This window comes from Boleophthalmus pectinirostris, unplaced genomic scaffold (assembly GCF_026225935.1).
Source record: "Boleophthalmus pectinirostris isolate CB_2022bp ecotype Guang Dong unplaced genomic scaffold, ASM2622593v1 HiC_scaffold_18, whole genome shotgun sequence".
Taxonomy (NCBI): domain Eukaryota; kingdom Metazoa; phylum Chordata; class Actinopteri; order Gobiiformes; family Gobiidae; genus Boleophthalmus; species Boleophthalmus pectinirostris.
This window is the reverse complement of record NW_026571133.1, coordinates 17,800,848-17,827,739: the sequence shown is the minus strand read 5'-3', so window position 1 is coordinate 17,827,739 and position 26,892 is coordinate 17,800,848. Positions and strand designations below refer to the sequence as shown.

At 37.6% G+C, this 26,892-nt stretch overlaps 1 protein-coding gene across 1 annotated transcript in view; it reads right to left on the bottom strand.

Moving 5' to 3' along the window:
* iqsec3a (IQ motif and Sec7 domain ArfGEF 3a) overlaps positions 1-26,892 on the bottom strand; it is a 64,254-nt gene that overhangs the window by 26,722 nt on the left and 10,640 nt on the right. Inside the window, 2 exon segments of the mRNA XM_055154122.1 lie at positions 3,324-3,927; positions 23,360-23,440. Of these exon segments, the coding sequence (XP_055010097.1) occupies positions 3,324-3,927; positions 23,360-23,440 (685 nt within the window).

Below are 26,892 nucleotides of genomic sequence, written 5' to 3'. Positions count from 1 at the left end.
ATCTGAAAATTTGATGTGACTGAGCTAGAACAAAAAAGTTAGTACAGCAGCAATAAAATGGAAAAACTAAAAAAAGTGTCTTAGACTGTGATAGATAAAAGAAAGGCAGGTGAATGAGGAAAATGTCTAGAAAAGGTTCAAGTGAATCCCTGTTATTCGTCTGTCACTGCTGCCTCTGATCACTTCACTAAGTGCTGATAGAGAGAGATTACTCAGGGAGAGTCGCCATGACACCCCTCCTCTATCAGGGCCTCCAAATCGATTGTGATGGACAAACTAGCACTGCAGTGACCCCATGTTCTGCTTTCCTGTGTGGCATTGGACATACCTCAGCAGGTGGAAACATAAAGGAAATGTGCAACAAAAGACAGATTGATTAAAAGATAGAATTATAGAATGTAATTATAGAAGATAGAAAAATAGAATCAAGAGAGATAAACATAAATATTTTATGTCAAAGGACATTTAAAAGATTTACAAAGGTTCAGCTTAATGTATGAAATATTAAATCCCTAATAGTATAAAAATGTGCCTTTGATCGAATATAGATAAGTTGAAAAGGAGTTTCTTAACAAAGTGCCACCCCAACACACATAGCCCACATAGTCTATATTGTTATTCCTTGAAGTAGTATTTGGTTATTTAAATAAACAATTACATTAGTCTTGTCACCCCTAATGAGTAGTTTGTGGGTCTCAGCTTCTAAATGTGCCCATTATCCCATCTCAGAGGGTGCAAAAACTGAGGGCTAAAATGCAAATCTGCAATTATTAGTTTTCATCTGTGCTCCGTTCAGAGCACAGAAAAATCAGCATGATTAATGAGACGATTATATAAGAGCAAAACTGGGACACAACTAATGCTGACTGGATTACAAAATGAAGATGATAAGGTTTGACGTCACTGCAAGATTTTAACTGTTTCGTATATCTGAGTTCACATTTTACTTGTAGATCAAAGCATATTGATTCTACAGTGTGCTTTTTTAAAATTAATTGTAATGATTATGGTCATCATTAAATGCGCCCTTTGAAACTTTAATAGAGGAGTGTACATACATGGGGATTTTGATGCTTTGCCTGGAATGTTCCACATATAGCATTAAATTCATGGAAACAAACAGGTGACACCTCAAAAGCAAGTTACACGTCAGATCTGTAAAGTCACCGTTCCCTGTAAGAATGCTTTTTTTTTTTTTTTTTGCCATAAAACCCATGAATAAATGCAAGATATATATGTTTAATGCAATACTATGGAACATTCCAGGCAAAGCAATAACATGGTCACATGGCGTAGTATTAAATTCAGTTAAATTAAATATTTTGTGCAAATGTAGACAGTCTAATACAGTATTCAACTTTAGGCTGGACAACTGAAAGAAATATTTCATATCTTGGTGATAAATGTTGTTAGATACATATTAAATTTGCTCGCAGAGTTTAGTGCTAATTATGCCTCTGCAGCAATCATTAAAGCTGGTCTTTTTCATTAGCAATCACTTTATCATGTGTCTGAAACAATGGTTTGCAGACACTGAGGACTTACCTCGTAGCCCTTTCCTTAATGACTTTCCATAAATTTGCAAATGAAGTTTAAATAGGTAAGGCTTAGCAATGTGAGTTCATAGAGCTTTGGTGAGGTATCCTTATATAGTGTCAGAGCTTTAAGTGTAAATGGAAATCTAATGCAAATTCAAAAGTTTTATCATTAAAATAAAAACGTTTGTGACTTTAGGTTGTTCAGACAGCACCATCTGTGAAACATTGACAATATGTTTACAGCTTGAAAAATGTGTTGGTTTACCTTATTGCTTCCTTAATGAGAAATGTGAGATGTTTGCTTTCACACACAATTCATGTTGTAGGCAAAAACTATTTAGAAAATGTTGTTGTACAATGCAGAATTATGTTTACTGCTACTACTTTTTTAAGTCGTATTCAAAGCTTCAATTAAAACAAAAAAATATATTATATTTACAAATGCTGCAATGAATAATGTATTGAAAACTATAAGCACTATTTTGTTGTAATGTAATAATATGGTTGACTAAGGATGAAGAAAATTAATTTAATGTTCAAAATGTAATCCTTTTTGTTATCATGTTCCATAGAAACAAAAAGCAGTCAACTGGATGGCTGTTTGTGAAAATACCCAATCCACATGATTATATATTGCACAAGGTACCACATGTCTGTGCTTTGTGAGAATTCACTGAACAATATGGATCACAGAGGTTAAGTAGCAGGCTTGAAGGAAGTTAACGTTTAAGTCAATGTCTCCTTCGCAGCAAATCAAAGCACCAGTGTGCAGATCCAATTACTCCGACATTGATCTTTGGTTGCACCTCCCCCCACAGCAATGACAGATGATCAATCGCACTGATCAACTATCTCAAGGCCCGTCGACAGCATCATAAAGGAGTTAGCCTTTCCGATCATAGATTAGGAAACTGGAAATAGCCAGGGAGGAGTAAGGACCTGTAGATTTAGATAGGAAAATGATAAATTAGGACATGAAGTCAAAACTGAAGAAAAATGAGGTGAACGAAGAGGGGAAGAAAGTAGAAAGATACGATCTCAGCAGAATATGTTCTCAGTTTATTGGTAGGGAGATTCTCGTTCAGAGTATTGCTTTAGAGTGCAATTCTATTATTAAGTTTAACCAAATGTAACTGTGTGTAATGAGGACAGGCAGAAGCTGGGCTGCCTTACCTGACTGGGGGTCCATGGAGAAGACGAGTATGGTTAGGAGAATGAAAATAGAAAAGCAATGGTGGGTGGATCCTGTCATGATGGGAGTTATTATGAGATGACATATAAAGACCTGGTGAAAAGCAACAGGACAGATAACATGACAATGCACATACTAGTCACACACACACATTACAGGTTTTCCTATTGACTACAATTTATGTTTATATAGACAACTCACAGTTAACAAAAAGACAATTGTGCATCTCTGGATATGAATTCAACCTGTGAAATACCTGTAACTAAAAATCTCAAATTAAAATTAATTCTTTGGGTTAAAAGACATGTTAAAAAAGGATTCTCCATGTCAGTGGAAAATCTTACAATATGGAATGTACTGACAATGTTATGGAAATGCTGATGGGGCAACATGGTGTTTATGATCATGATTATGATAAGGAAGCTCATTTTATTCAGATATCTTGTAAAAATACACATATTCCATTAATTCCCTCCCCATTAAAAACCCAATCACATTTATCAAACCACAAACTGTTCACTACTAACACACTAACACACATCCACACGCCCTCCTCTACCCCACCCCTCAACCATTCAACACCGACACCCTACCTGCTTATTTTTGAGGTCAAGTGAGAGCTCATAGTCGGACGTTTTGGGATGCGATCCAGCCCCGTTTCGCTGTACCCTGAGAGGCGATGCTGTGTGGTGCAGACTGGCTCTTCTCCCTGCCATGCCCCCTTTGGCTCCTCCCCCTTCATCCTCATCTTCCTCTTCTGGTGGTTTAGACTCCTCTTGCTTCGTCTTAACTTCTGCAACTTCTTCTTCTACTACTTCTTCTGTCTTCGTCTCCTCTTGAATAGGTGTAGGCTCCTGTGGTAGTTCTTGTGGTAGTTCTTGTGGCAGTTCTTGTGGTGGTTCTATTGGGCTTGGAATCTGAACCTGTGGAGCAGATTCCAGTTCTGGTTCAGAGTCAGGTTCAGGGGAAGGAGGGGGCGTAGGGTGGGGTTCTGGGGGAGGTTCTGGTTCTTCTTGAGGTTGTGGTTGGATTTCGGGTTTGCTCGGTTGCACTGGCGGCGGTGGTTTCTCTTCTTGTTGTGGGACTTCTGGTTGGGGAGGTTCTGGTTGGGGTTGTGCCTGGATCTCAATCTTCTCCCCCTCGGTTTCACCTCCCTTCCCCTCCTCCCCACCAGAAGGCGCTGGAGATTGGTCATCGCTGCAGAAAGGAGGAGAAAACTCAGAGTCAGGGGTGCTGCTGATCCGTGGTGAGCTCTGACCTCGTCTTGACGCTGTCTGGGTTCACCTGTGTTTGTGTGTGGCCTCACTCATTCTGCCCTTGTACTTGCCCTGTGCTATAGCTAAGCTAAATACCATAAACCATCAAACCACTGTGTGTGACAGAAACTTGATACAAACATAATATTTATCAAAATCAAAAGTGACAATATTTAGAACAGACATCCAACACACACAGACACACGCACACACAGGGACATAAGGACTGTCATGCAGTGTGGCTTTAACAGTATGTAAAATCAGTTAGTGGCTGTTCATTGTAACTGTATCTATAGAGTTGCCCCCTGTGTTATTTGCACCATTTTCCACTGACCAGTAATGTAAGACATTATAGAAGATGCTCAGTTTTGGGACAAAGCTGTCATTGACTATTCATTAATGGCCCTGTATCCATATTTTTTCCATGTATTTGAGCTCAAAATATGTCAGTTGCATGCTGTATGCTGAATCTAATTATAAAGTGTTATTGTTGTCCAATAATCACAAAGTGTGCATTAGCATGCCAGTTGTTGTTGTTGTTGGTTTACTGTGACAGCAAAACTCTGCTTTGATCTCTGAAAGTTAAAGGGCTTGTAAACTCATCATCACAGTAATTAAGATGCTTAGAATGCATCCAAAACAACACCTTTAAGCCCATAGTTGCACCACAGTCTCTGTTATTCTTTCAGTTCAAGCAGCTTTATAAGGATGTTAAGGGTTGTTCTCTGGTGTAGCATTTTTAAACTTTAGTCATCCATTTAGAAAAAAAAAAAAAAAATGCCATAGCAGCAAGATAAATATTTTGCACTCATTGATTTATGGTTGTGTGCAGTATTAAAAAATGCTATTGTAGTTGAGATGATAAATGATCACTTTTACTAACCCCAGAATTTGGACTCTGCGGAGTTTAAACAATCATAAAAACTGTAGAAAAGCAATTACACCGGAACTGACACTTTAAAAGTGAACAACAGATACACTTCTGAGCAAAATCTTGCAGAGTAAAGAGTGTGTTTTTCAGTCAATTCCCACATTGGGAAGTTTGAATTAAAAAGTTATATCATGCTGGAAAAACTTTGCAATCTCTATAAATACATTTATTCAATTACTCCAGTGTTTTACAGGCACATACAGTATATCAGAAGAAACCCAGCTAAACCCAGTCTGCTATGCCTTCCCGCACACCAGTCTCACATTCATTTCACTTGACGGAGCATAAGCTGGAAGAAAGTATCTTAACAACCGCTACTTTTAAAATAGAGCTTCTATGGGTGATGAATAATAAATGGGAAAATAGTCTGATGCCTCTACCCTCAACTCCAGGTGAGGCTTTCTCGCACGAAAATAGATATGGTTGGAAAAACAAGTTCCTTTGGGGGGAAGAGTTGTCTGTTTTACACCACAGACAGTACTATTGTTCTGAATCCAAATGTAGACTTTTTTACATTGTGTCTGATAAACTGACACCAAGTAATCTATAGGAGGAACAGGCTTTAAGTGTGATAAAGTGAAAAGTTTCAGTCGCTGTGCTGCAGGGAAGGTGTTCAGAGGGGATTATTCATGAGGTGGCACATGCTGTCAGTGATAGTATACAGTAATACGTCTCTGTGTCCTGCAGTGTGAATCAGCTCCAGACCTATTGTAAACAACACTCCTTTGATCCCACCTGGAAGTCGCCTTGAAGATTCATAAGTGTTGCACTCGTCCATTTTCAGTGTAGCCATTTCTCTCACATGCACTTCCACTGTATAAAGTGTATGATTTAAAGTGACTTTATCCAGTTTTTATCCATGTTGTTGAGCAAACTGTGTATATTGTATGTTATATTCTAACAGTAACTCTAAGAATCAAAATGAGAGTTTTCTGTCTACATCTAATTTTATGTGTTTTATCATCCAAGAACCAGGAAGTGTGCTGTAAGCACGCTAGTTGTTGTTAGCTAGCAACTCTGGTCTCTGAAAGTTCTGAAAAACACAACATCACTGTGAATAACTGGGATGTTAGGAATATAGAAAATGAAAAATAACTTTGGACCAACGTACATGTTTTTAAGGCAGTGAAATTAGGTACAAACTGATTTTGTGTCTCATTGGTGGATTGGTTATGCTGCTTTGTAATTTGTGCCTCAACACTTTGAACTCTATCCTCTGGTATTTGTGTTTTTGTGCTTTTTTGTTGGTCTTGGTTTTTATTTGTATGTCCATTGTCCATAGCACCTGATTAGTCCTAGGTTAGTCCTGGCCGTAAATCAGTTTCAGTCCACCCCCATTGTCTGACAGCCATCATGCTGCGGCTCTGAGATTGAGCCATTCTGGATGTTAAACTGACTGTCAACCAGGAAACAAACTTCCTCTCATTTCTCTGTACATCAGTGTCTAAGATGGATGGCTTTCAATGGACCTCATTCATAATAACATAACATACATTTAGCACAGCTGTGACAGGCCAAACACCGTGGTATTTGGTCAGTTTCTGTGGTCAGGGCTACTGCCTGATGGTAGTTGGAATCATGCTGTGATTTTGTAAAATTCTGATTTCAGTAGTATTGATTTTTACTTGGTGAATATGTATGTTAAGTGTAATCCTGGGTTAGGTTTTGTTTCAGTCCTGGTTAAACACCAAACCAGAACTAAAACCCACATTTTAGTTCTGGTTTGGTCATTATTTGGTCCAGGTGTATCCAAGAGGTCATCCCAATATACTCAATGTAGATCTGTTTCAGTTCTTTTCATTTTACTTAGTTAGTGCACTTTGAAATTCAAATTACGTGTGATACTCCAGCACCATGCAAAGTCATCAGTGGTAAGATAAGCCTGAAGATAAGAGCACAAAGATCCATTTTAATGAGAGACTATGGATGCTCTTGTCAGAAATGTACAGCCTATTATTGGCCCACTGCTGTGCTGCCTTGCAGGGATGCTGCGTACTCTGTTTGCCCTGAATGCATTTGTACACCACACATTTATGCACAGCCATAGTCAGTATTTACGTACAAGTGCAGCTGTGAAGATTTTGTTTTCCAGTGTTTTGCTGACTGCTGTTTTGCACATGAAAAATCTCTCTTGAAAGTAGAGCCTAGTGTCCTCCCATGCACCTGGCCAAAGCATATACACAGCAAACAGCATGAGCTATTTAAAATGAGATTATTCCTTGTGTGGGTGAGGGCTAAAATTGTACTAGTCCTGCTGCTATTGTGTTTACCACAGACACAGAACATATGTTGCACTGAGTGCTGGGTTATAACATCAAACCCCAACATTTGAAAGGGAAGATTTGTGTGTAAACAGAACACTTAACAGTAGTAACATAGCACTACTGTGGTGGTGACTTTCATTAACCTTGGTAGAAGGGCCGGTGCTGCATCATCAGCGCATGTAGGAGGTGAGTTGAAATATATTGGACCTCGTGACAAGAGAGTTCAAAGGTTGCTCCTCTGGTGGAGTGGAGCCAGAGAGCTGCTGAGGGGGCATTACCAACAGCACTGCATCAGCATAAGTCATCCCAAATGAGGTCCTGAAAGAAGATGCTGCTGTCTGCTGCTCGGGCTACTGCTAGTCTGCCATTTTAAGCATGTGGGTTGAACTAGAGACAGAGAATGCTAAACCACGATCCCTTGGCTAAAGCAGGAATAAAACTGGACTAAGAAAAAGTAAACAGGCTAAGACAGGACTAGAATTTTAAAATTATATAAAGAAAAAGACCAAATCACGAATGAGATTGCACCAGCTGATATAAATTACAGCAATTTTCGAATCCAATAGCAAAAAGCAATTTCAGACAACAGTCTTACAGTGTAATATCTGTAATAAGAGCATAAATAAGGAGACCCTAGTATTTAATCACTCTGTCACTTCTGTTAATCCTGATCCGTTTGCACTTGATCAGTTCTCCTGTAGAATGAATCGGTTCATCAGAGCACAAGGGCAGACTGAGTGCACACGTCTCTGCATAAATAAGCACGTATCCTCTGTGTAAAGGATAATGTGAGGGCTAAATGTGCTATACAAATTCATCATTGTCTCAGGGAGCATGAAAATGTGATTTACTGTTATATGCAGAAATCAAACTCAAAGGAAGGTCTTTGGATGAAATACATCAGTGATAGTTTAGTATGTAATGTATGTGAATAGACCATTTAGAGATGTATAAATGAATGTAAACAGTTGGGACAGACATTCAGAATACTATAGCAAAAGATCCAGCTAATTTACCAGTATTGGATCAGTGCATCCCTATCCAAAGTTATTATAAATAACAACATATTATATTATATAATTTTATAAATTATAATATATAATATAATTACTTACTAATAAGTAAATAACAAGATGTTTAATGTGTATAGCGTGCACCCAAAGCATTTTTTTTTTTTTTTTTGCATTTACAGTAAGTTAAAATTATGATGTGAGGGGATTTCTTTCCAGAAGTCATTAAATAATTTCCATGGCTGCATATATCTTTCCTGGTTTAAGAATAAAATGACTTATTTTGTGTATTTAATAAATATGCCCCGACAGGCTGCTGTGAGCGGATGGGGAGGACGAGTTTTGTGGCAGATCCAAAATGACAGTCAGGAAGTGAGATGTACTGCATCAGAAATGAGGGAGGAGAATGAAGGTGACAGGAGCCCAGACAAAACTCTGACTCAAATATGCGACTGTTAGCCCTAGCCTTCTGCAGAATGTTCCAACAAACATTGTTGAATATAAATGTAGTCTATGGAAGATATATTTATCCAAGACAACTGAATGGCTTGATGCCTCTTTTTGAAGTTTACAGTCTAAATAATATGTCATCAAGGTGAAGATCATACAAAACTGCAGATTTTTTTCAGACCACACATATTATCTGAGACCCTGGATAAATGAATACTTTTACAGGCAACCACAAATAATTTAATCTTGGTCCTACTCCTACACACAAGTAGATTTTTACATTTAACCGAACATTTAGTCAGAAACAATAATGGAATTTTCACATGACAAAAATGGTACATTACAATAAATAAATAAATAAATTCATAACCAATACTAACCAGAATGCTAACCCAGAAGAAGAAATGAATTGATCCAGTGTTTTGGTTAGTTGAACATTTTCTTGTATTTTATTCACTATTTTTATAACAAGGCAAACAATCTGTCCCAGAAAAGAACCTTTAAGATTATTTCTCCATGTTATGCAGTCAGTGCCAAGGCAGCAGAAGCTTTAATGTCCAATCCTGCAGTAAATATAGTCCCCACATGTTTAAATCATGAGCTTTAAATTGGTCACATGCCTACACTATCTCTGCTCCTTTTGTCCCCAATGCATAACTAGAGTAAGTCTCCATATTGCACCAAACAGCAAAAATCTATACCTGAATATGCGATGGGCCCTTTACAAGGTGCTTTATTTATTGCATGAATTTCTCCCAGCGTATTAAAAGGTTATATGCTTTCTGCGCAAACCTGATCAATCGTGGGGAGGATGAATCAGATATGAAGATGCCAATCAATACAGTTCTCATGCTTGAAAAAATTGAATTCAGGTGCAAGTTTTTAATAAAACTACTTTTTAATTGTCTTCATTCACTTCTATTGCTTTGTGTATTTTGTATGTAATGTTACTATAACTGTAACTATATTTTAATGCCATATTATAGAATTTACAGTACATGAAATTTGAAAAGTTAATTTTTATACCAAGAAGTAGCCCGGGAGATGAAACCAAGAGCCATAAGGCTGGAGTTATAACACAGTGGAATTTTATTTACCATCAGAACAGAATTCAGCACCCAGAGACATGAATCCTTAAGACATTGTGATAGTATTGTATATTCCAGTCCAGTCTAATCTGGCTATGCTTCAGTTGTACTAGAGTATTATGCCTCTGATAATATAGATAACAAGGACTGAGCTTGCACAGCACAGAGATGCAATTTATCTATCACATAACATTAAGATTGGGCTATATACAATCCTTGTTTAGTTCCGGTTCAATACTGGTTTATCTTTTATCAGTTTAAAAATTTCAAAGCTGAATATTACTACAGCAGAATCTTGAGTAATTAGTTTCTTCCATGTGGTTGTTCAACAGCTGTCTCTTTTTCTTCTTATTTTTCATAAAGAGATGAGCTTTCTTTTTATACAGAGAAATCCATATACAGTATTTTCATCAATGTTTCAAAAAATCTTAAAGATCTAAGATCTAAGATCAAATCTCATGGTGCACGCGAACCATTTATTGTTGTGAATGCAAAAGCTGAAGAAGGATATTAGCCAAAAAGGTTTGGGGCAATTGTTAAAACAAACAGTATGCAAAAAAAAAAAAGTCGTAATGTATTGTGTCTGGGGGCAAAGGAGTGCAGTGTCAATGGAGTCTTTTTTCAACAATCACAGTTCACTGGGTTCAAAACAGGTTGGCCTTGTAAAATATGCAAGAGGGATTTCAAATCAAATATCTTCAGAACTTGTACCCTCAGGATGTTGGTAAAATGGAAGGAAGAGAGTTGCAGAAGAAAAAGAGTGAAAAGAGGGGAACAGGCAGGGATGAAATATGAGAGGTCCTGGACGACTTCAAGGATGAACTGCCACAGTCAAAGATAAATCAACACCTATAGCACAAAAAAATATGTGAATTTCTTATATGAGGGACAAATGTTAGCAACAGTATTAGAAATAATATAGAAAGAAACTAAAAGTGTTCTGGTACATGGCACATGGCGCCAGGAGGGGGCCTCGCCCGGGGAGTAAATCAGTGTAGGACCACCACTGATCACAAATGAGACAGGTTAATGGTTAGATTTATGAAGCAAGAAGCAAGCCTGTATAAGGTAAGAATTCATGTTTTTCAGGTATTTTTGAACATTAAAACACCTCTAATTGAAAAAATGCAATGGAGACATGAGCAAGCAGTAAACTCTTCACCCTAGAAGTTACATAGTGCACCTTAAAGTCAATTTAAGACACTGACAACACTAAAACACTGACTGTAGACTGTAATCGCATATATCATCCTTCTGCCTACCAACATGTTTTTCTTTATAGAGCTTATATAATGCACTGGTAAGAAAAGACATTTTCACTAACAGGAGGATTTCTTGTTTTTCTAGACACAGAAACAGTCTTGAACATTGCCTTAAGACAGAATTCAAAGCTACTGCACTGAGGCACTGTGACTGGAGAGAGCCCCCTCACCCTGATGATTTCACAAGTTAATTGCTTATTATGTGGGCTGTCAAAGAGAAATACATTTTTTTTATTCTGCACTTTGTCCCTGTGTAAGTAGAAATAACCCAAGGCAGATCTCATGTCAGCGTTACATGCTTTGATTCAAGATGGTGTGCATTTTCTTTTTCCATATAGAGATCACATAATGAATGTGTGCTGCAATATCCCCCCAAAAATATACCATATGCAGTGCGGTTTAGTTCTGTTATAATTATTTAGATGACATCTTTTCTAGCAGTAAGAATGTAAAACCCTGCACTGAGAATCGAAGAATGTTTTATAGCAGTGTGACATTGATATGCATGGCACTTTCTACTGTGCATAGTTCCCTGGAAGCAACTTCAATAAGAAGAAATAAGATGTTATTACACTTTAAAAAATTTAAATCAAATTTTTCACCCAAATACGAGGCTTTCCCTTAAGTTATAACTGTTGGACGGTTTTTAGAAAATGGTACACACATACAAAACAGGATGGTTTAATTTAGAATTAATTAATGAAATTTAAACCAAGCTAAATAATAAAGCTGTTGAGATATAGCTAAAATACAAACTTTTATGCAAGCTTTGAACTTCCAATCCACTGTGTTCACTTTGATCATATTTGAAGTGCTAGAGGAGTCATGCTGACATGCAGTTTAAGCCTCTCTAAGCGTTGGTCTAATGTTTTACAGAGGAAGGGCCCATGACCACTCAAATACACATAGTCAGCAGGGCAAGGACAAATCCCAAATGAGCCAACACCACAAGGACTCACTGTAATACAATACAATCACCATTCCACAACTGCAATCTAACTACAGCTGTCTAACAGAAAATTATTGTCTTCGCAATTATGAGGCACTGTACCTGATTTTTACCATTTTAAAATGTGAAAAACAGAACTAATTCATCATAAATTGTTTGCTGTGGTCCAAAGTTATTCTTCACTTAACTTAATGTTGTTCAGGCATCCCGTTATTATCAAATTTATACATTTTTGCCATTATCCCAAAACATGCTACACAGGTCTACAGGAAGAACAGCTGATAGTCAAGATCAGTTAAATACAATCAATCAATGAACCTGCCCAGGGACTACAGATGGAAATTAGCAGTGGTGCTACAACCTGGTACAATGCATCTCTCCTGTTAAGGTTAATGTAAAAATTGTGCGGAATCCCTGTCTCAAACAAATAAACAAATAAATAATAAATAATAAATAAAATCACTGTAAAGCTAACAACAACTACCATGCTAAGTGCATGCTTCCTGATGGCTAATAAAAACACTTTATAATTAGATGCAGACAGTACACAGCTGACTTATGTTGACCTCAGGAGCTGCTTATACAGTACAGTATGTCTGTAATGGGGCAATATACAACCATGGGGTAATGCTCAACAACATAAAAAAATACAAGCTGGATACAAGCCTTTTAATAAGTTATTTTTTGTAAAGGGGTATTTTACAACCTTGTATAACACAAAAAGAAATGAGAAATGTTCAAAGTTAGTGCTGGTGAAAATGAAACAGTGGCAGACACTGTTTAGTCCTGTATTAGGCACTCCAGTCACTCTCTGACATATTCTCTATCATCTGTCACTGTCTCCACTCTGATACACCCTCATACACTCTCCCCTGTGGCTCCTTTCAGCATGAAATTACTTTTACCGGGCAAAAGAAATGCTTGCAGTTCATTCTTCGATAAATCTTAAATGTTCGGATAGTGTCTCCAGACATAATTTTTAGTCATTAAACTGTTTGAGAATATCCACAATTGACTTTACTGTGGTGTAAGTAAGTGTAACTCTCTGGTTGTTTTAACTTTAGCATTTCGTGGAATGTGCAAATGTCACCTATGTCCAGTATTACTAGAAAAACTTCATTGGTCATGATCCTCTTTGGGGACTCCATGTTTCTTTGCATAAAATAACTTGAATATCTTCAAAGTAAATCATTGTCAATTTAAATATATCAGATTTTAGAGCATTTGTCATGGGCTTGCCAAATGTACCTAAATATTATCGACTTGGTTTAATAAGGTGTATAGAACTGCTTTGGTAGCTTTTTATTACCCACTGATTTCTTAAACTAAAAAGGAAGATGTTGATCCTTTTCAGTGAAATACTGATTTGAACACTTTCATTAGCCTTGCAGCATTTATATAATCAGTTCATTTGGACAGTTTAAGGTGAGGCATGTGAGGCCTGATAATGGACTCATTCACTGTGACTATTATCACACGTCATTGCCGTCTGTGACACAAAAGTGACACAAAAGTGACACAACAAAGATTACTCACAAAGCCTTTGGTAGCAGCTGCAGCAGCCAAAAGCACAGCTCAGTACAAAGCACATGTAATTAGCATTCCTAGGTCTAGGTGAGTCTCATTAATTTACCTTCACACAAACACTGCACATAATGGTTTATAATATATCCAAGCTGCTCCTCCTTGTCTTCATTTTGTCCCTCCTCACAGTTTCATTACAGTGAAGAGCTCTGAGCAGTGGCAGGTTGCACTGTCAGCACATTTTTGTATTCTCCTCCCCTCCTCCTCACCTCCTCCTCAGTCTCACCTCTCATTTTGGAGTTGATGTAGCTTGTAGCAATTGGTGTGGGTATGCCAGGACAAGGACTGCAGCATGACATAAGGCTGGTGTGACAGAGGAACCCACACCTGGACACCTAATGGTCCTTCACAGGGAACTATGGGGACCACCAGTACCCTTTAGAGAGCTACACTATAGGTAAGGCTGTGAAGACCATGGATCTATAATAAGACGTGGATAAGGCACTCCCTCATCTGTCCTGACGCAAGCTCGATTGGTGTCTGGTCCTTAGGTACTGCCGCTGAGCCCAGAAAGAATTCTCCCATAGAGTGCAATGGATTTTTTGTAAAATCACAGTGCCCATGTTAAGCACACAGGGCACCCACAGCTTTAAAAAAAAGATCACATTTATTTTTATAATATTTAGCTAAGCTCATGCTATAGTTCCTCTCAAGCTAGCTGATTGGTCAGAAATGATCATGCAGTGATCTGTGCTGAGCTGTGCAAGCCCCTGTTGAGGAGGTTATTCAGAAGAAAAAATATTTCTGGCTCAATTTATTGGTAAAACCTCTCTGCAGATCTGTCCTATAATTTGGTGGCCTCCTAGTCTCCATGGATATGTATGTTTAAAGTCATACTGTCAAACATCAGGCACAGCAGTTACATTTTCATGAAGGCAAGCAAGAGACTGCCTCTCCTCCAGATGAAGTGTACTTTAAAGTTGAGTTACCGCCTAAGATTTGGTGCATTGTATCCAGATTACACAAGGTAGTAAAAACTGTAGAATTTGTTGTGGCAAAAACAATGAATTTGGAAAGTTTCAGAGATAAAACCTACAAATAAGAATGTCCCTTCTTCTCATCGGTTCCACCTGCTGCTCAGAGGGGACTTTTTAAAAGAGTTGTTCAATGACCTGCAATATTACACAGTCCTGGATCTTTCACCTACTACACAAAGGGGACATTTTACCAGTGCAGTGTCAGCCACAAGCTTAAAGTATCGACTACATGATATGACTAAAAGACTTGTGGGATGGTCCTTATGCCAAGTAACAGAATGGCAGACTATTAAGGGCAGTGGTTGGGGACAGAGAAGGGCACAGCTGCTATGGCACATTTTGTGGAGTCTCAAAGCACTGAGCAAAATGTATCCATTAAACTAAAACTTTATCTAAAATCTACTGAAGTATGGCACCTACGGTTAATCAAAGCCTCTACATTCAGAATGAAAAGTGTTGTTTTTTTAGGGAAAGGAATGAGGACGGTATAATGATGATCTATACAAAATAACCCCAAAGCACTATGGGAAATGTTGATTCGTTGTTTGGCAATAGCAGAAGTGTTATTATTGCGAAATCTGCCCGAGGCGCATTTCAGTAGCAGTGCTGGTGGTGCCCCGAGAGACACGTCAGTCGCTCCCAAAAATGACCATTGTTTAGTACAGTGCATTATGGGAAATAAATGAGCACTATTTCCACCCAGCTGCAGCAGAATTATAAATTAAACATGTCAGCACCTTATATATCACGAAGTTATGTCTGGAAGTTTGTCTTTTGTACTCAGTGTCAGCGCTGATCTATTTATATGGGTATCAAAAGCCTGCTGATTCATGACGCCAAGAGACATACTAAACAGCACACACACTTGCTTTGGCTGCTGCAAAGTCATCAAATGCGGTGCTTTTATGAAATCTCCTTTGTAATAAAATTCGGTGCCTGCATCACAATGCTGAGATAAGCCGCAGTGGAGCGGAGAGAAAGGGAGCCACAAAGCTCAAAAGGTTATGTGCACGCCACCGCTACATTTTAGAAAGCAGAGCATATGAGTACAACTAAAAACAGAAGCATTATGAACCAACTAAAGATAACAGTTGTAATATTTAGTTTAAAATGGAATATATAATATACATAGTAGAAATATTGAGGATATTTGACCTGGATAGTAGACTAAACGATCGGATTTGTTATTATCTCTACAAAATCCTATGATATTGTTTAACACAATATCATAGGATTCATACTGTTCACCCCTGGATTGCATTTATTTCATAACTGTGGGAAAAAGAAAGGGAAATTTCACTAATTATTAAGGTACTTTTTTCTCTCCTTTTTGCTTTGAACTTTTTTTTCACATTTTAACAATACCATTGATTTAACAAATGTTTAGATTTTGTGAGTTTAGGGAGTATGTGTCATTTATTAAATATGTGAGAGCATAAGATGTCCAACATCAGTGTAGATAGTTCCCAGAGGAAAGCCTCTGGGCTCATGTGATTGGTCGACAGGAGCAGCCTGCAAACCAATAGGGAGACTAGTAAGCATCGGATGATGTAACAATTAACATGAAATGCAATACATTTGACCAAGTTCTGGATGAGTACTTTCTTGTTTAAACACTGAAACTAATGACACAGTTTGTGATTATTGTGTCACCAAACACTTCTCTGCTTTAGCCTCTGTTCCCATGACAACAGGACAGCGGGCAAGGTCACTTTCTCGAGTATGAACAGCATGCAACAGGGAGGCTGCCAAAACACCAATATGGGCACAAGTTTTCAATTACAGCTTTAAAAGGTGGATGCGGAAACAAAAAATTTAAATACATATGTATGACCAGAGTTACATTTTACAGTAGTTTCAAAGATCCAATTGATTAATGGGTCAAAACTGGGACTTTGGAAAAAAAAAAAAAAAAGTGTGATAGTGTTGTAACATTTGAGAGCAGACTGACTGACATAATAACGGATACAGTATATTGCAACACTTGCAGTCATTCAAATTAAATATTTGTTTCAATTGAGATTAATCTTGCAGCTCTAATTTTGAAAATTAATAAATTTACCGATTGCCCAAATGTGTGATTAAAAATTCTGAAAAAATTAATCACTATAATTAAGCAGAGGGAGACATTCACAGAGCTAGAAAAAGACCACCCACTCTGACATGTGGTCTGACTATAAAAAGTATGTGGCATACTTTTTCATCATGCCCCTGAACGTCCTCCAACTAAATAGATCAATCATTCTATCAGATCCCCCTTCTGCTTCAATGCATCATGGTCCCTGTAGTCTTGAACAGCCAGAACCTTCATTTGTTCTGGTCACAAGCAAAAGTGTCAAAGCCTGTGTCCTTATCTACCACATGTCACCATTGCATTGAGTGAACCGCAGGACAGTTCATTAGTGCCCCCATATTAACCTCTGCCCGTGATGGGGTTGTCCAGTTTTTGTCTGAATTAAATTAATTAAAACTAATTAATTAAAACTGAAAACTTGCAACTGTAAACCCTCTAATATTTCTATTTATGGTCAAGGACAATGTAAAAAAAATACATTCAACTTTCAATCTTCAGTGATCAGTGTTTTGCATATTAAGTTGGCATAATGTTTTTACTGGATGCCTTTTCGTGCCAACTTAGTTGAAGGAGCCACAAATAACAGCTTGTGACAGTGGTTGGATTATAGCTTAGAGAAATCGTATTATTTAAATATGACATGTTTCATACTCACTTGTAAGAAAGGATTGAAATATTAACAAAATCCAAGTTTCATTCAAAAGGAAGAAATCACTTCAAATGCATCTAATTGTTTTATATTCACTGCATGCACTGCACTGAGCTTGCCCTGTAATTTTCCCTGTGACAAGGTAAATGACTGCAGCGGATTGGCTGCGATAATTAGCATAGGATAGCTCATTAAGGTATTGTTTAGTGCATGCATGTTCCTGTCACTTGTCAGGAGAAACAGTGGGAGGCCTAATTTGAGATGCTTTTAAACGATGACGAAGATGTCTTTGAATACTTGGAAAAGTCTGTCCATTTGGCAGCTGATCTGTGACAGTCTGGAGCTGCCAAAATTATGGATCATCACCTGCCAACAATGACTGGTGCTTTATATTTAACTGTGAGACCAAAAGTGTGAGTGTTTACTATAGTCCCAGCTGGCCACCGTGACTCAGACATAAGAGAGGCCTGCTTTCATCCAATGCTTTTTAAAGAAGACATAAATAAACAAGAGGGAACAGGTGCTACAAAATATGTGCCAATTTTCCAATGTATTTATTTACAAAGACCTAAAAAATGGAAGTATAAAATCTACATTAGGCAAGTCAAGAGAGAAACATGTTCCACTCTGTTAAGCCAAATCTGCTGCACCAAATACATTTTTTTTTACTACTTTTAACTACATTTAATTCTACCTTCATTACAAACTATCTGAGAATTCAGAGATCTTGTGGGCAAAATATTATATTGTCTTTTATGTGTAGATATGCACATTAGTAATGCAGAAGAAATGTGTATCAGAATAAAACAGGTCTTAAATGAGAGTTCAACTAAAAAACAAACATTTGTGTAAGGCTTTTTATTATTTACCCAATAGTTGAACAGAAATTAAAATATGCAACATCAAACTTTAAATGCTAAATAAAAAATATAGTGACAACCATTAATTGCAGCCTATTATCATGTGTCTTGTATCTACAATTTATGCTAGTGCACAGCTGCCATTCAACCCTGTAATCATGTAGCGGCTGGTCCAACAGGCATCCTCAGGGGTGTCATTATTTACATTTCTGTGGAGCTGTTTTCTATGCTAAAATATTCAGTAAGAGTTTCCTCTCATTTGTCAGACTGAGCTCCTGTGAGTCTTGGCCGTAACAGTTTAAAGTTGATGGTGAGGCTGTGTTGGCACTAAGCAACCAATTCTTCATTTAAAATCACTAAAGAGTGATCATTGTTTTTTGCACTTCACTGATAGAGGGTCTGCCACCTGCTTGTTTCCATGCAGATGTTATAGCTTTGTCTTGAATGTTCCACAGTATGGACTTATATGTATCTTGCATTTATACAATTACGAGTGTACTGATGCTAAAAAATACATGCATTTTTACTGTGAGTGGGGTTGCCTCTCCACAGATCTAACCTGTACCTTTGCATCATCTGTCCCATGTCTCCATAGATACAGACAAGTCTAATGCCATACCGTGGACATTTCTTAGCAAAATTTGGGAAGAATTTCACATTAATCACCCCCTACATGAGATACTACTGTAAATGGGAAAATTTTAAAAAGCTTAAATTATGAAATATGACCAGACTATACAGCCCATCATGGCACTCCCAATCACTGAACCATCCTGCTCCAATCACCTCAGTAGCGATTATAGACATGACAAACTGTCGTGTGTCTCCACTGTCTCCTCATAGTCCCACAGAAATGACTGGAGATGTCATGCAGAGTTCAGCACCTCCATAGGGCCCTCATTATAAGTGACAGTGAAATCCTTCACACACCTCCCTTCTGTCCACTCATTTAAATGAACCAGGTACACTGCGTTACTACCTGCATGCCTTTTAATAACTGATCTGACAGAGCTCCTAGATACAACCTGTGCTTTCAAATTAGTGAAGAAACCCACACCACTGCTGCCCTTTTCCTTGTCTGGCCCCAGTGACAGGGCCCAGGATTAGTCTCAGTCGAAGGAGCGGAGCAAATAAAATATCAATGATTGCACTTGGACTCTCCATTTGTGACAGTGTGTGTAAAATGATGCTTCATTATGTGGTTGAGGAGTGGCTCAGAAGCAGCAGCGGGTAAGCAGGAAATATGTATGCATTCTGATTTTCTAAAGAGGGTTTTTAGGAATGTGATTTGGTTTGATTTATCCAATGAACAGAGAAATAGAAAATAATGTGTGAAATACATCTTGCACGTTATTCTTGTGTCTAAGAGAGGTTTCACTGCGCACTCCAGTGTCCTCCAAAACATGCACAATAGGTAAAATACTACAGCTAAGGTAGTCCAGACCAACCCTAGCTCAGGATGGCAGCACAGTGGCTATCATTCATGCTTCACAGCAAGAAGGTTCCGGGTTCAATCCCTGGGTCGCCTGGGCCTTTCTGTGCTTTCAGTGCAGTGCATTTTCACCCCCTGTCTGGGTGGGTTTCCTCTGGGCAGTTCAGTTCTCCCCACCTACCCAAAGCATGCAACATAGGTAAAATCCTTTGGCTAAGGTAGTCCTGATCACACCTTGCATCAAGATCACAGAGATGGGGCACAGCACAGTGGAACCCACTGCTCCTCAGGGGATGTCCTGGTGCCATTTGGAGGATGGGTCAAATGTAGAGAAAAGAGATTTCAATACAGGGACAATAAAGTGTACCTTAATTTAACCTTAACTTAAAATATGGAGTTGGGTCCCTGTGAAGGCCCACTGCTCCTGACAGTTTGCCTCACTGAAGTATCGGTCAATTGCAGAGGATTAATTTCCCCACACAGATCAATAAATAATTTCCTATAAAATATACACAGGAGGTACCAGGTTTTCCTGTACCTCCTTATTTAAAAAAAGTTTGAATGGTAATAAAACATAACATTTGCTTTAATGTACATTTAGAAATATCAATAATTAATTTAATGCTTACAGTACACAAATCAAGGGTCAATGTGTCCCCTTAAGTACAGACTTATTTAATGAGATATTTGATCACTTTTCCTTCTTCCACAGATTTGCACAAGTACAATGATGTGTAGTGTGTGTGGTGCATGTCTTTCATCCCTCACACATAACAGCACATAGTCAACACACACACAAACAGGGGCTATGCTTTGATCAAACATGCAACATGAAAATAAATCACTTATTTTTTCACATGAACACAGATGTATTACGTGTATCGACAATACAGCTCACTGGTCTACAGCATGGCATTGGATAGACCCTATATACACACACACATGCGCGCACACACGCCCACACACGCACATACATACATCACACACACACACACACACAAAGACACACACACACACCAATGCATTATGGGAGTTGTAGTAGCATAAATACAGCTGGCTTTTACATATCAAAATTGAACATAATCACAGGAGAAAAGACAAGCTTGAAGGATGAAGTGGTTATCATGACAATGGATGTATATGGAGCGGGTGCCATAGTGAAGATAGTTTGCAGTGAAAGGAGTGGAGGATGGCAAAATCACTGACAACAATGCGGAAATACGAGAAATAACAACTTCCGCAACCAGAACAGAAAGGAATAACAAAAGACAAAAAAAACAAAAAACAAAACACAAGCCTCTGTTGCTAACTTTGCCTCTGTATAAAGCCCCAGAGATGATGGCTTTGAAGCGGTTGGAGCTGGCAGGTGGCTGACAGGTGAGCACAGGCCCTTCTGTTGTGTACTTTGTTTGTACCTTTAGCAAATAGTCCCAAAGCCCAGAGCAATCACACCCCACCACAGCATCACCAAACTCTTTCCATCAGACAAAGTTCAAGGTAAGTCACTGTGGTATTGATTTTCTTTACAACCCTTTTTTTAATACTTCCTATTTTTTGTCAAGCTTTTCAATTTCCTTCTACAAGTTTGATCTATATGAAAGTCACTCATGGTTCACCTGTAAGCACTTTTTGAGCTACTTGCTAAAAGGCGTTGGTGACAGACACAGACCCGAGTTTTGAGTACTGGTGACATACAGTATGTAGTACAATGGTTTAACAAGATAGAGTTGAGCTTTGGATGAAGAATAATCTATAAAAAATATTCTATAATTCTTTGTCTTGCCACATTCAGTCCTAATGTTCAGAGGTATATTGCAACATATACCACCAAAACAATTATTTATTTATTTTTTAAGTTCAAGCTTTTGTTTTTTTGTTCACTGACAATGGAAAAAAAAACAAAAACTTTTTTCTGACATCTGATTCTGAAAAAACTAATACCAATGATACCAATCAACACAAAAACTATTTTCAAAGTAGATATAGGTAGATAGATAAAAGTAGACATTTAGTTTGAGTTTCTTACTTTCTGTTGATTAAATCACCCATTATGTCAAGTTCTGTGAGGTGACTGCTGTTATAATTTTGTGCTGTACAAAAATCAATTGAATTGAATTTGGAATGGATAAAAAATTGGATAAAGTTGGGCCTTTCTTTCATGTAAAGTTTTAGACTTTACTTAGACAAAATTCATTCACAAGGGAAATTATTTGGACAGAGTAGAATCACACACAAGATATATTATAATGTAAATATAAATATAAATATATATATATATATATATAGATAGATAGATAGATAGATATAGATATATAGATATTGATATAAGTATAAATGGTAATAAGTGATTCAGAATAAGTTAGAACATAACTAGTGGTAAATTAAAAGAAACTGCTTTTAGTTTGTGATGAAATTTGATTATGTTGTGCACACACACACACACACACACACACACACACATACACACATATATATATATATATATATATATATATATATATATATATATATATATATCAAAAAGTGCAAAAAGTGTAGTGAGTAATGAGCCTATGCCTTAGTATCAAAATCAAGTTAGAAATGTTGGTATTGTGAAAAACTCTTTAGTAAGTGGTTATGTATACATAATACAATATTTACAAATGATATTACCATGTCTGTCCAGTCTACAGTTAATAATGGAGTACCATTCTTCTGGGCCTATGCTGAGTCTACCAATGTGGAGGATTTAATTCCACAGCCTCTGAGGTATTTACAGTGAGATTCTGTCAGTGCTTGTTGGTCCGCCGCCTTCTGCCACTTATTATTGTGTCCGGCGCCACAGGGAGCTGTGATTTACCATCAATACACAAGTGCTATTTTCTGCCAAGCCCAGACAATACTTCACAAAGCAATCCTGTGGAATACAAAGCCCCCCATATGAGAAGCCCTATAGCTTAATTCCTATTGATGCACAAGATTATAATAAGTTTGGGTGAAATTACTGTTTTATTTTGTGTGGATAAAAATGGGAAAAATCAATGTGGTCATAATAGGATATTTCTCGTGTTATTATCAACATTTCAATACTTTCAGAAACTGCAGCACAAGCATTTTAGGAAGTAACAGTTTTTTTTTTTGGTTTGTTTGTTTTTTTTATTTTTTATTTCTAACCAAAATTTAACTTTGATTCAAAAGAAGCTGATTGGTTATTCTTCCCTAATTTTTTGGTTTATTCACAATTAGCAATATTTATCATTTATTGCTAATTACGTGCTCTGCTTGAAGCTCCTCGATTCCTTTAGCAATGTTGTTTACAAGCAACTAAACAGCTTTTGGGCTTCATCTAATGTGTCACTGTCATGCATTAATCTACGATGGACAATAACTGCGCTGTCATTTCAAAACGCTTAAAGTAATTTCTCCAGATTGCTTAATTTTTCAGCTCTGCCACAGGCCTGATTAGAAAATGGGATCTTGCGGTGATTGATTCCAGTATTACTTTAGTGTTCTAGTTGATTTATCTCTTACAATAAAGCATCATCATAGAAAACAATTTTGCTGAGACTCAAAACCCAAGATCGTGTTTCAATGGCCTCCAAGGGTCACTTGGTATCTGTCACTGTAGGCCTATTGTGGCTCATTGTCTTTTATTTGTTGCCATAAGCTTCACAACCACATCAAATACAGCCATTCCTTCTGGGGCACTTCAGCTGTGATTGCTTCAATATTGGTCTAAACTACAGCATTAACAGAATGTATGGTATGTATGTGACTGCAAGTTACAGCAAATCAACCCTGGAAAAAAATAAGCGACTACAGGTGAATTTGTGTGTGAATGTGTGGGAAGGCTGTGGGTCTTACCTGGGGACACAAGCAGTTGAGGTTTCTGCCTCTGGAGCGTCAGGGGCGGGGCAACAGAACTGGTGTAGCACAGTTTGGTTTCTGAAGAGAGAGAAGGAAAAAGAAAGCTTGGTTTATGGCTAATATCAAATTACTAAGTCTAGTTCAATGTCTGGTCTGTCAGCATAAATAGCCAAAATGGAAATACCCTGCCCTCCACTATTATAACAAGAGGAGAACACAAGTTTGAATGTGCTTTCACTGTGAGCATTATAAATCTGATTACTTGATTTAGTAGTTTCATGCATATTACATAAAATAAACTATTAGTATTGTGTGCTCATTCAATTAGTGTCTTTCTATTCCTGTGACTCTGAGGTTGGGGTACAACATTTTGTTTCTTATGATCACTTAAAACAAATCATCATTCAAATCCCAAAAAACAGTCATGCCTTATTACTACAATAAGAATATATTAAGTTGTGCTTGAGACAGTGTACACAGTGGACAATAGACGGCTCCAGCCAGAGTTATGCAACAGCAGAAATACCCAGAGAGCGAATGGATTTTTCAAACAGATCAAACTGATCTAGATCATTTTATTGATTATAGTTACTGAATGGAAAGTCCTTCACCTTTTCAGTCCTTGAAGGCCTTATCGTCATCTTTGACAAGGTCAAAATACACATAATAGAATTAATGCATGCAATTGAACAAAAAGACAGCAACTTGGTTCTAATTCTAACCTACGTATTTATATTTGCTGCTCACATGGCTATAAATAAAAAGACAAAAAGGAGAAAAATTAACTTTCTTCTGTGAATACTGCACTTCTTTTCAAAGATAAACATGTCTGAGTGTATATTTGATGACGGTGGTATTGAAAACATTGAACATTACTGCAGTGGATCCATGTTGGTTGATTGGCTTAAGGATTTATTTGGGGGCAAGGACAGCACTGTTGCATGATTTATATACACCAATATAGTCAGTGAGAGGAAGATGAATGGCCACAGTAAGCTCATAGTCATAGCAGGGGGGGATTTTTAATGCAAGGGTGTATCATCTGTGCCTATAATGTGGGTTTAGTCTTAAAGTGGATACCTATCCTGACAAAACTATTTTTTAATCCAGGTTTAGGACTAGCACAAACAATGCACTTTTATGAATTATTTATGCTGGATTCAATATTATGTAATGTTATTCGTGTTAAAAGGCCCATTATTAGGCTATTGTCTGATCTATGTTATAATGTTGTTTTCTCATCACAAACATGTTGTGCTTTGTTTAATTCACACATTTAACACAGAAATCCTGCATATTTAGGCCATGTTGTTACCTCAAGCTGAAAACACTCTGTTCCACCTCATGATGTCATGTGGTAATACAGGAGGGGTTCCACTGTGTTTTTAAATTTCATACACCTTCACTTAAGTCATTTGGATAATTTCAACCCTAGAACTGCCGATCTCTGCTAAAGGAAAAAAGCAGCTGTTAACTTGAAAACTACAACTATGTGACATCACAAGGTGGAACAGAGCATTTTGAGCTTTGAGTAATGATGGATTGTTTGGTTCTGTGTGAATGAAAATACAACTCTCGATGTTTTTGAGGAGGTACAGAGAGACAATTTTGCGTAACATGGAACCTTTAAATAACGCCTCTCTGCTAAATCTTTTTCCAAGTGCTTTTAGCCAAAACCCATTAAAGACATCTGGATATTGCTTGATGCATTGACTCATCTCCAGTGAAGGTGAAATCTTTCAGACTAACAGCGGAGATATAAAACTTTAATGTGTGCAGTGCATGTAGAGAGTACAAATGCGTTTATTTTTACTCCACCAAACGCGTTGCTCTGTCTTTTCGAACACTATACATCCATCTCTGCACACTCTCAGCTGGGGTCCCTTCCCCCATCTCTCACCTCTGTCCCCTCTGCACTGATTTTCCATCATTTTGACTGCCCCCTCCCCCTCATTCCTCACTGTTGGGCCAAATAAAGGAGAGCTACTTAATCCATAACTCTTGATGTCAGACAGGGTGAGCGGTAAAAAGGACCCACGCTGTAGCCTCTCCACGGAGATGGGACCATGTGACAGACGAGGTGCATATCTGTTATCTGCTCTGTGTTGGCGTCTGAGCTCCCAGCTTACAGTCAATCTCACCATTTTGTTTCTCCAGGGAGGACAGGAAAACTATGAGACTTATATGTCTTCTGTTACAGAGCACCCAAGGCCACAATTCTCAGCTCACCAAGAGATCACTTCATTCCATTTCCTGGTCAAGGTTTTGTGTAGTGCAACACAGCAAGAGGCTGCTAATGTTACATGTTCAAGGGACTCTGTGTACTATCTGATGTAAAATATGGTATTATGGTGTTATGAACCAACAATACAAATGCAGATATAACATTCAAGCAGGTGCTAAAACATTTGACCAAAAATATTGATAATACTGCAAATGTTGTTTCAAAGTTATGCAACAAAAATAATAAAAGATTACGATAGAAAATGCTGCAAAAAGGGGGGATTTTTTTTTTCTGTTGGACTGACATATTCTCAGTACTGTTACATCTAGATAGAACCAGGCAACCTTTATGTTAGAAATGTTGAAACAAAAAAATCAAAGATGGTTCATAAGAATGTTTCCTTTGCACCATATTCTAACTCAGTAAAACAATATTGTGCAAATTAGAGTTTAGAAATACAAAGACAAGAGGAAAATCAAAGAGATTCCTAAAAGAGAAGCTGAATGTGATAATGGTCCAGAAGAGGAATGTGTGACAGTAAATAAATTCACTTTGTTAATGGCTGGTGTAATTGTGTTGGCCCTAACAAGCGTGACACTGCTGTGGTCGTGTGTAAAGGAGCGCACAGCTGAGTCTCAGAGGATAGAGGCAGATTACAGAGCCCTCACCAACAGCCCTCAACTGGACTATTCTCGTCCATAAAAAACATGGGGTACTTTTAAGGAGAGGTAAAAAGGTTATTGCACTATTGTCAAGCATTTCATTAGTTTCTTCTAAACAGAAAAGCATCCTGCTCATCAAAAATGTGCTTGCCCCAGAATGTCTTAATATGACAAAAGTATGATACAATAACAATATATAAAAATGCCAATACCCAGAAGCAAAACAATTCTAAAACTGGTATCAACCTCATTTGAAGTATTGATCCTAAAAATAAATAAATAAATAAAATAAATCACTTAAATAGTAGTAGAGTCTTCTTGGTCTCTATCAGAATGACCACATGGCAATATTAATGAAACTACAGTTATTTTGTTTGGAAAATGATTATATAAAATTGTTTGTGTGTGTTTATAGTTCAGTTATATTCGTGAAACTGTGGAAATTGAGTTACAGTTTTAGCAATGTGACAACACTAATCCTTACAGTGTATATTGACTACTCTGGCTTAATTGGTATGGACCAGTGAAATCCCAGTATGTGATGACTTTTACTGCTGACTCTCTTTTTGCCTTGACCACATCTGGGAGCAGCTGCGCACTCATGAATCCAATCGATGGCTTTTATTGGGCCAAAGCTGCCTCAG